General features: G+C 39.4%; 1 protein-coding gene across 2 annotated transcripts; it reads left to right on the top strand.

The window, feature by feature from the left end:
* The first annotated feature begins 216 nt into the window (after positions 1–216).
* rab38b (RAB38b, member of RAS oncogene family) lies at positions 217–4,968 on the top strand. 2 transcript variants are annotated; one of them, XM_056247747.1, is made up of 3 exons: positions 217–582; positions 2,895–3,170; positions 4,425–4,968. In XM_056247747.1, exons 1-3 carry the CDS (start codon positions 469–471, stop codon positions 4,575–4,577), a joined length of 543 nt encoding a protein of 180 aa, XP_056103722.1. In that variant the 5' UTR covers positions 217–468; the 3' UTR covers positions 4,578–4,968. The 2 variants fall into 2 exon arrangements, with proteins under 2 accessions (XP_056103722.1, XP_056103721.1); XM_056247746.1 differs by having other exon boundaries at positions 2,890–3,170.
* The last annotated feature ends 6,054 nt before the right edge of the window (positions 4,969–11,022 follow it).

Raw genomic sequence — 11,022 nt, 5'->3', positions numbered from 1 at the left:
GATAGATTCCTGTATAGAAAGACAGACATGCAGACAGATAGATAGACAGACAGACAGACAGACAGACAGACAGACAGACAGACAGACAGACAGACAGATAGATAGATAGATAGATAGATAGATAGATAGATAGATAGATAGATAGATAGATAGATAGATAGATAGATAGATAGATAGATAGATAGATAGATAGATAGATAGATAGATTTCCTCATGAGTAAACGCAGAATAACAGGTAATCTTGCTCACATGAGCAAACAGAGCTTGTCTGACAGCTGGTCACAAGTTTCTCCACGCCCTGGGCGGTGCCAGTTTAAGTTCAATGACAATTGACAGATGACTATGTAGTGTGATAAACTCTGGACACACACATGTCCTCAGCGATGCATAGCAATCAGAAAGAGCATTTGTACAAAATTCTTGTCATTGGTGATTTGGGAGTAGGGAAGACCAGCATCATCAAACGGTATGTGCATCAGACGTACTCCGCAAACTACAGAGCGACTATCGGGGTGGATTTTGCGCTCAAAGTTCTCAACTGGGACTCAGAGACGGTCCGGCTGCAGCTGTGGGACATCGCAGGTAAGAGAATGTATCTACAGTAGTGTGTCCGAGACACATCCGTGCCAACATGTATGCTGAAAAATAATGAGAATGAAGGAAGTGTACTATTTTTAAGTACCCTATTTACCTCACGTGATGAAATAAAAGTTTATTCCGTTAAATGTCCTTACATCTACTAACCATATTGATTCCGCCAAAATGTAGGCCTACTGTTATTAAACTTTGAGAGGTTAGCCTGTCTTTAACTCAGGTTAACTGTCAGTAAATAAATAAATACAGGCTACATACACATGCGTCGTAAAGGCCTACTTAAAAATGTACGCTCTAAAAATACTAGTAGATTTTAATGGAAAATAATTTAACAGTTTTTGTATAGTTTTTTTTTTTGCTGTTTTGTTGACAGCCTGAACAATTAGGAACTTTAAAATAAAACCACCAAATGTAAGCCAATAGTTTTAAATCGTAAATAAATTATTGGTTATTTTGGTTGTTTTGTGTGGTTAGCCGTGGAACACTGGTCCGTAAAACTTCAGTGCAGCTCAATTTCAATATCAGATTAGTCCATTAAGGCTTAACGACGTTAAATGTAATGTTAGTTGATCTTATTCTGCAGCAAAATACGTATCCAACCCAAACCAGAAGTCTCTTCTCTTCTATGTTTATCGTCCTCACGTGTCAGGCACGCGCAGCTTAAAGAACTCGTTTTCCGCGTGCCCGAATGGAAAGGTCTCATGTGAGAGAGATAAAGCACGCGGATGACATTGTGGGGAAAGCAAACGGGTTAGTCTACTCTAGCTACTTCCAGCCACTGTTGAGAAATTAGATGAGAAACTGTCATACATAGAGTCATAAACTCCGCATGGGCTTCATAAACTCCTCATTGCTGCCCTAGCTGGAAGTCATCTGACATACAATTTCATGAAGTGAAACATGCTGAGTGAGTTCATTTTCCTTGTTAGTGACAGTTTTCTCTGAACGCACGCACATGTTGTCAAGGTGACCATAACAATTTAATCAAATTTAAATCAACGATAGCAGTAACAGAAGCACTGACGTTTTCTAGTGCAAATGATTTCATAAACTCAACTTGATTGATGATTTACATTATAATCCATTATTCATAATTCATTGTTGTTGTTGTACAACACCTGTGTAATATCTCAAAAGCCAGATTATATCTGATATCTGAAATATCTGATTATCAAAACCAATACAGCATCTCGTGTTTCGTGGTCCATCTAGTGTGAAGCAGACTGCTGTCAGACTCATGGAGATCAACATGCAGTGCACCTCCTGATTCTAATTTGGAATAAATAACAGAACTAACTGAGGGAAACAGCTGTCCTAGGGAATGTTGTGTAATGTTGGCAGCCCAGAAGAGTGGCTGCATTCAGAGTCAGACAAGAGAAAGGCACACAGATGGAATGTGCCATTAGCTGGAAAAATCAGCAGTAGGCCTATAATGAGCATATTCGACTGAATAAGAAGAACAAGAAAGTTTGCTGTGGATACTGCTCAGAACGATGCACACATTGCTGGAAATTACACAATGAATTGTATAGACTCATGTGTTTTTGTCCAGTAGATTCATTATAATAAATGTAATCATGCCAAATTTATCTTGGCACAGGCCTTTTCTTAGAATTTGAGTGTCTGGCATGAGCTGCTAAAATATCTTACTGTGTCTGTCTATGCAATTTATTTATACAACACTAGTGTAGTGTTCAAAGGTTTGGGGTCAGTAAGATTTTTTCAGCAAGGATGCATTAAATCGATCAAAAGTGACAGTAAAGACATTTATAATATTACAAAACAGCACCTCAAAAACCAGTGTATCAAACTCGACACTTTCAAAGGGATACAAATAAAGAAAGAGATAAAAAAGAGAGATAAAACAAGAGGAGAAACAAATAATAAAAAATATAAATGCTGTTCTTTCTATTCATTAAAGAATCCTGAAAAAGCTGTATCAAGGTCTCCAAAAAAAATGTGTATTAACATTGATAATAATAAAAAAGACTGGAGTAATGATGCTGAAAATTCAGCTTTGCATCACAGGAATACATTACAAGTAGAAATATATTCAAATATAAAAAATATTATTTTGAATTGTAAATTCTTTCACAAAATGACTGTTTTTGCTGTATTTTTGATCAAATAAATGCAGCCTTGCTTGGTGAGACCTCTCATAAACAAAACAAAAAAATCTTACCAACCCAAAACATTTGAACAGAAATATATATCTGTGCTGCATTTGGCTTGTTGTGTTGTGCTTTTCCCAATTGGTTTGTACCTTTTTTCCTCCCTCTCCATCTGCACTGGAAGGTCAGGAGAGGTTCGGGAACATGACGCGGGTTTATTACCGGGAGGCCATGGGGGCATTCATTGTTTTTGATGTTACCAGACCCACCACGTTTGAGGCAGTCTCCAAATGGAAGGAGGATCTGGACTCAAAATTAATACTTTCAAATGGCCAGAGTGTCGCCACAGTGCTCCTGGCCAATAAGTGCGACCAAAATAGAGACTTTCTGACTAACAACGGCCTGAAGATGGACCAGTACTGCAAGGAGAATGGATTTGTGGGCTGGTTTGAGACGTCTGCTAAGGTAAGATATAACATTTGCTGTGATTTTAGATGGAGCAACAGTAATGACAGAGAATGTTTGTGTTCACACACTTACTAAGAATATACCGAATCATGGCATAGTGAGGGTTTTAGATTCTAATACCATACCATAATTTTATATACGCCAGATGCCACTGTACTATATTAACTAAGTGTATTCATGTATGGGATTGAAACGAACAAAAGAGACGTTTTTGGACATGGTATCAGGGTAATACGGTGTTTTGCATGGTATTCTTTGGAGTACCATGTAAATACTATGGTTTATGAATATAGTAATCATCTATACAATGTAAAATATAAAATACCATGGTGTTACCATCTGTTACCACCACTTTACCAGGGTACCGCCACAGTACTACTTTGGAAAGTCATTGGTTACATTTTTGTTTCACTGATTCAACATTAGTCTTAGAATTCATATTTGTCCTTTTGCTGTGAATAGTGCGTCACGCAAAAGGACCAACAATAAATTTAATCCAATTGTGAAAGTGTGTGGAGGATTACCTAGAGAGTAAGAGAGTTTGCCATGTGATGGCTGCCCGAATATTTAGTCCTAACCCTACCCATAAGTTAGGGGAATGATTGGTAAATAACACTGATGTAGAAGCACCTAAACCTAATTGTAATCCTAAACTTGACCAACTGTAAACTTGTCCCTCAAATCTGATTGGTTGATTGAACGTTGCACATGGCGAAATCACGTTCACGATTAGCGGGGACCCCCTTTATGTAGGCCACAATAAAATAGCTTTTCTCGCCTACTGACAGCATACTAACAAATATCTTTTGATAGAACTTGTATTGTCAGAACCTTTAGTGCTTAATTAAAGCGTCTGATTGAAGCTTATTAATATTTGCACGCTAATTACAGCTGCCACTCACATGCAGAGCAGTTGCCGAGGGAAACGGGAGAATGGACTTTTGGTACACTGAGGCCATCTCATTAAATCCCATTGAGATGTTTCAAAGGCATATATTTATTTATTTATTTCATTTATTTTAGAACCTCTATCCATTCATTCTTAATGAAGAGTCCAGTCAGTCTTAAATTAATCTACAGCTATGAGCATGTTCATGGGTTTAAATAAATCATTACTGTTCCCAGGTCAAGTTCAATGGGAGATGAGATCAAACACAGTCTCCTTGCCGAATGATCAAACTGAACATTTTGAAACCTGGTAGTCAAAAAAAAAAGTTTCATGTATGTTCTTTCTCTCTCTTCAAATTTAAGGAAAACCTCAACATTAACGATGCTGCCAACTTCCTTGTTAAACACATCATTGCCAGTGAGAACGATATCCTGAAATCAGTAGTTCCAGATACCATCTCTCCTCAGCTCAACTCTGGTAAAGAAATGACCTGTTCTGCATGTTTCAAACCTTGAGAGGAGGTTGCAGCAATGTATGGCAGCAGCATTGGTGGTCCTTGGACTGAAGAGGATGTAGATCTTCACATCAGAATCCCTCTGATTCCAGCACTATTGTCGACCATCAAAAAGTCGCAACCAGCAGAAAGATCTGTCCGTTAGCTACACCTGTCTACAGAATTAAATTACAGACACTTTGAGCTTGCACACAGAGTAAATGTATTCATGTTTGAAGCTGCACCTTATGTTTTTGTGAGTGAATTAAGTGAGTCTTTTTGTGTTGTTGTATATCAAAAACCTGGGGAGTTCTGGTCTAGCATGCCTGACTGCACAAGGTGAGAGATGAGAACTTCTCTCTGTCAGACACAGACATATAGCTGATTATGCTTTTAGAAGTCTTTTAATCAGTATGTAATATAGTTGTGTCTGGTTCTGGTGGACTAGGGTTGTCAAATGAAAATGTACAACATCAAGATATTTTCAGAACTGGTTTGAATCTGCATTTCAGCTATATTCCTGACTAAACTCACTGACATTTTTAAAGACCCCATAAAGTTGCACTAAGAGCAGTTTTATTCTCTCTTTAAGTTTAAGCAGGACATACTGTACCACAGGGCTTGTTCTTTTTCTTTCTTTCACTTATGCTTTATGCTTTAAGTTATGTCACAAGGCGGTACAGGTGGTATTTGTGGGAGCGACATTCTCACTCTAAAAAGCATTTGATTGGACCAATATCTGTGTAGTGCAGGATGAGTCATCAATATTTTGCTTTGGATTTCTCATCAGAGACAACTGCTCATTTCAAAAGCAAAAAGCTGATCTTTGTTAAAGTCGGGCTGAAATGAAAATTCAACCTTTTTAACCATCCATGATGCGTGTTTCATAAAAAAAATTGACCTTGAAAATTTGAATCAAAATGTCATATTGTGACCTTCCGTTGAAACGGCAGACTTCTTTTTGGTGATGAATGCCAGACTTTTTCAATCATTTAGCCTGTTTAAACTCCGCCCCTTTCTTACAATTGATTCCACACGCATTCAGATCTGCCTCCATCCAATCAACAACCAATGGACCAAGTCCCCGCCCAACTTTCTTTTTCTTTTTTGATATTCCGTTACACTTGGAAAATATACATCGCAATACAGAAAAAAAGATCTGTCGCTTCTTCTGTTTTATTTCAACTTTAATGTTTAGGAGTTCACATCAAAGCTGAAAAAAATGGACTTAAAGCTTATGGTTTTGATGTATGTGGGGTGTTTAGACCAGTTCACTATGAAATAAATTCTGTAGTATGCTTATTTTACCATCCTTTATATTTATTGACACTGTTAGTGGACTGGCATGCTAAGATAAATTTTATCATTTTAATTCATGGGATCTGAACTTGCATTCTGATGCTTGCATGTCTACAGTGTTTATAATCAGAATAAATGTCTATTAAATGTTTGCAGAGAGTAGATATTTCAAACTGTATCTCTAAAAAGAGAGCTGCCAACCTCTTCCCTCATCCACTCCATCTCCTAACACCCTAGCCCTTCTTATCTACTGCCATCCTTCCATTTCATCCCCCCCTTCACTCCTATTCCACTCACTGCATCTCTCAGTGATTCAGTGTATGACTCATTGACATTATATAAATCTCCCATGATTCCCTACTTCACCATGTGCTTTATTTAAATCCTTTAATGTGTATATTGATCCACAGCCTTATCCATCTGCACCTGCTGCAAACAGAGTTTTTATTCTCAGATCGTATTTGTCTATGTGGGAGGTGTTGTATATTAGGGATTGTATTGTATCATTAAATAAGTGTTCGTGAGCCATTTTGTCGAGACGTTGTCAGTTGTTTCAAAGTATGAAGAATTACTATGCTATGTCACATATTCGCTTGAAAAAATGCGTGGTATAATGTCTACATTTAAAGCTGTAGAGTGAAATAAATCTCTTGTTTTGTTGACTGGATTTTCATTCTTACTGGATTAGCATTATTAACATAAAAGTTATTTTCACCAATTATATTTAAGTGCATGTATAACAACATAAACGTGATCTCTCAGGTGGAATAACGGGCTGTGGGAAGGCTAGACAAATTACAGCCTTGTAGTTCTTTTCCCACCTATACTCAACTCTTGTGTTATCACCATGACAACTGCATGGCGCTTTTTTGCGTCCAAGCCTCTGCAGGCTATAGTTTTGTGCTTTGATTCTTCATAGAGCATGAGAAGGTGATTCATACCAGGTTCCTGGAAATCCTTACAAAACCCCAAAATTCTGAGAATTCACTCAGAACACAGATTCAATCGATAATGTGCCTAGCACTCAATTTTTCTATAGTTCAAAAAGTTGGTTAGAATGAGGATTCTAGCGAGTGTTGAGTTCATTTATTTGCCATGCAAGCAAGATGTTCATGGGTGAGGACACCAGTGCTCTGAGAACCTTTGTGTCCTCTTAATGGACCACATGACTGCACTGCTTTTCTCACAGGAATTAGATTTTGACAGTTTCTGGAAAACGCACAGGCTTTCTCATAGTCACATGAGTGCCATTACTCAGCACATAAGTGTGTAAGAAAGAAGAGGGATAGAGAGTGAGGTGAAAGTAAGGTACTATTATCCTCATGGAGTCTTCAAACTAGCCTGATATATTCTAAACGTAATTTTTGCAAATACTCTCCAAGCTGACGAGTTATTTAGTCTCTATTAGTATATCTGTTAGTCACAATGATGCAGTTATTCTAAAAAAGTATTGTCGAACTCCTTAAAAAATTAAATTCTGGAACGTCACCCTGACTGTCTGCTGTCATTAAAAAAAAAAAAAAATTAAGTGAGTTTTAGATTTAGTGACATGCAAAAGTGTAAAATTATTCTTAGATTACGTACTTACATTTTGTTTACTTACTATTCTGAAGTTCACAACTTTCAAGAACACAAAACCTTCTTATACTTTTAAGTCGAACCAACAAGCATAACAGGTGAGTTGGATGTTAGGGGATTTTGAGTCATTTGAATGACTCGACTGTTTTAATCCATTCACCAAAAAAATTCATTTGTTTACTGATTTGTTCCATTCACTGATCAATATGAGGCAATCGCCGTTTTTGGAGGCCACAGGGAGTTGGGGAACGATCGTGTGGAGGCCGAGGAGGAGACAAGGTTTCTCTGGCTGCCCTTGAGTCTGAGCAGAACTTTGACTGTCAGGAGGATGATTTTGTCTCGCTGGATGCAGATAAGAAATGCTCTGCCTATATTTTTCAAGCAGGGAAGATCATGTCACTTTGCATGTCACCTTAATCAAACACACTTGATTCAGGTCATCAGCTCATTAGTAGAGATGGGTGTGGCTGAGAAATGAGACATGCAAAATGTGCAGTGCTGGGGGGGCTCCAAGAACATGGTTGAGACCCTGGCTTAAAGTATGTCACCTGTTATACCCTCTGCATCCTCAGGATTGGCATATATCGGTGGATTTGCCCAATGCATACTGCCACAGTCCACCCGGGCACAGACAATTTCGTAGGTCTCCGTCAATGGGATTGTGGATTCCCTGTCTCATGTATAGCCCAGGACTGTATGCTGTCAAGCTGTATGCTTTCCCACCGGGGGAACTGATACAGCCTACCCTGGAAAGGGTGCAGTGGGGAGGGTCTGTCACTGATTTTGGTGGCTTCTTTCTGGCCAGCAAAGACATGGTGCGCAAGCATCATGACGTTGCGGTTAAGGACACCGTGGTGTCTTTCCCTATGCAGGGACCTGCTGTCCCAGGCAGGAGGCAAATTCTGCACCCTCTGCCTGAACAGTGGTCTCTAGGGGCCTACCTGTTGAGAAGGATAATCTGATTGTAGCTACAATATGGAGCACTTGTATTTTGAAGTGCGTTGCGTATAAGTAGCGCGTATTTGAAGCTTGGGCCAGGCGAAGATCTTTGTTGCCGAATCAGTGCCCAATTGAGGGGATACGAATTTCTTTTCCAAAGGAAGGTCACTCCCATTCCAATCTGGAAGTTTATTGGATGGCCGTTTCGGCTTGTCATGAGGGCATTAATGGTGCTGCGCTAATGAGCGTGAGCCTTTCAAAGTATACTCCTTTGGTTGTGCGAGTGGAAAGATGCATTCGGCGCATGTGGACTTTGTTTCCAAGTGCTCAAGTCACTCGGAAATGCTCTGTTGTACATGCACCGCGGACACAAAAATCGGGCTGAAGTATACTTTGGGCTTTAAGAGGCTAAGTGTTTTTAGGCTTTTTAGAGCTCTTTTTAGGCTCTTAAAGCCCAAAGCATGGTTTAAATCATACTTAACTGACCGTTATCAGTTTGTAGCAGTAAATGAAGAGATGTCTTATCGATCACAAGTTCAGTATGGCGTACCACAAGGCTCAGTACTAGGACCGCTGCTGTTCACTCTGTACATGCTACCATTAGGAGATATCATTAGGAAACATGGAGTTAGCTTTCACTGTTATGCCGATGATACTCAGCTGTATATTTCTTCAAAACCCAACGAAACTTACCAATTCACAAAATTAACGGAATGCATAGCTGATATAAAAAATTGGATGACTAGTAATTTCCTACTACTAAATTCTGAAAAGACAGAGATTCTAATTATTGGACAAAAAACTTCCACACGTAATAACCCAGAATACTGTCTAACACTTAATGGCTGCTCTGTCAAGTCTTCGTCGTCGGTTAGGAACCTGGGTGTGCTATTTGATACCAACCTTTCTTTTGAAAGCCACGTGTCTAGTATCTGTAAAACTGCATTTTTCCATCTTAAAAATATATCTAAATTACGCCATATGCTCTCATTGGGAAATGCGGAACAATTAGTCTATGCGTTCATGACCTCAAGGCTAGATTATTGTAATGCTCTACTGGGTGGTTGCCCTGCACGCTTAATAAACAAACTACAGCTAGTTCAAAACGCCGCAGCTCGAGTTCTTACCAGAACCAGGAAATATGACCATATTAGCCCGGTTCTGTCAACACTGCATTGGCTCCCTATTAAACATCGTATAAATTTTAAAATATTGTTGATTACCTACAAAGCACTAAATGGTTTAGCTCCGCAGTACTTGAGCGAGCTCTTAACACATTATAGTCCTTCACGTCTATTGCGATCTCAAAATTCCGGCCAGTTGATAATACCTAGAATATCTAAATCGACTGCTGGCGGTAGATCCTTTTCCTATTTAGCACCAAAACTTTGGAACAGTCTTCCTACCATTGTCCGGGAAGCAGACACACTCTGTCAGTTCAAAGCTAGACTAAAAACACATCTCTTTGACCTAGCATACACATAATACATTATAGACTTCTATAATTCAATGTTAGGCTGCATAGATTAGGTCAGCCGGAACTGGGAACACTTCCTTTAAATCTTGATGTACTCGCTACATCATAAGAAGAATGGCATCTACGCTAATATTAGTGTCTTTGTTTATCCCGAGGTTTTCCCGCAGCCTGCCGGATCCAGGCCGTGTCCAGATCTGACGAAGGAGATTCGCCTGGACCCGATGACAATGCAGTGCTGAAGTATCCACTATCCTCTCCCTATGGAGGATCCCTTTCCCACTCTACAGATAAAGCGCTGTGAATTCCGGCTCGCGTACCCCGAAGTGATAAAATAAAACAAAATTCTGTATCAAAATTTATAGGCAAGAAAAGTAGTTTGTTTAGGCTGGGTTGTATGAATTACAAACCTGCGCACATATTTTAAAAAGCACATAACTATAGAATTCTGAATGAGCATGTGAACGCCGTCAGCGTTAATCACAGGTTCGCGTTTAAAGTCTGATCATTTCGACGGAGGTGAATCAATCAAAGTTAACTTTAGCTGGAAGTAACATTATTCAAGAACCGCTATAACGCCAAAACAATCTGTTACCTTAAATTATATGTTTATCTCTGTAAAGCTGCTTTGAAACAATTCATTGTTTAAAGCGCTATATAAATGAAGATGACTTGACTTGACTTGTTATAAATGGTGCCGTCATGACCTGATCGTTAGGTCTGGAGGCTATGTGTGAACCTCTGTTCGAGCCTTTAGAATCCTTGAATCTAAGGATGCTGTCGTTGGTACTGGCATCAGCGAAGCGCGTTGGTGTTCTTCATGCACTGTTGGTGCATCCCTCTTGCATCCAATTTGCGTTTGGTGGGGTTACGTCCAAACTGGGCATATATACCTAAAGTCATGTCGGGAGTGTTCTCTCATTCAAACTGCTTGCCCTGTAAATTCTCTGACTCAAAGGAAGACAGGATACTTGCTTTGTGCCTTGTGCGAGCTGTACACAGGTACATTGAGCAGATCCAGGCTGTGCACTCATCTGACAAGCTTTTTGTCATCTTTTCCAAATCGGCCAGTGGAAAGCCGTCTTTCGCATTGGATTGTAGAGAGCTATGTCTATAGCACATAAGGCGTTGCCTGCGCACTCTACGAGGGGCATGGAAACGTTATGGGCATGGTTTA

This window comes from Rhinichthys klamathensis, unplaced genomic scaffold (genome assembly GCF_029890125.1).
Source record: "Rhinichthys klamathensis goyatoka isolate OS25496 unplaced genomic scaffold, OSU_Roscu_1.1 h1tg000050l_1, whole genome shotgun sequence".
NCBI lineage: Eukaryota > Metazoa > Chordata > Actinopteri > Cypriniformes > Leuciscidae > Rhinichthys > Rhinichthys klamathensis.
This window is presented reverse-complemented; position numbering and strand designations above follow the sequence as displayed.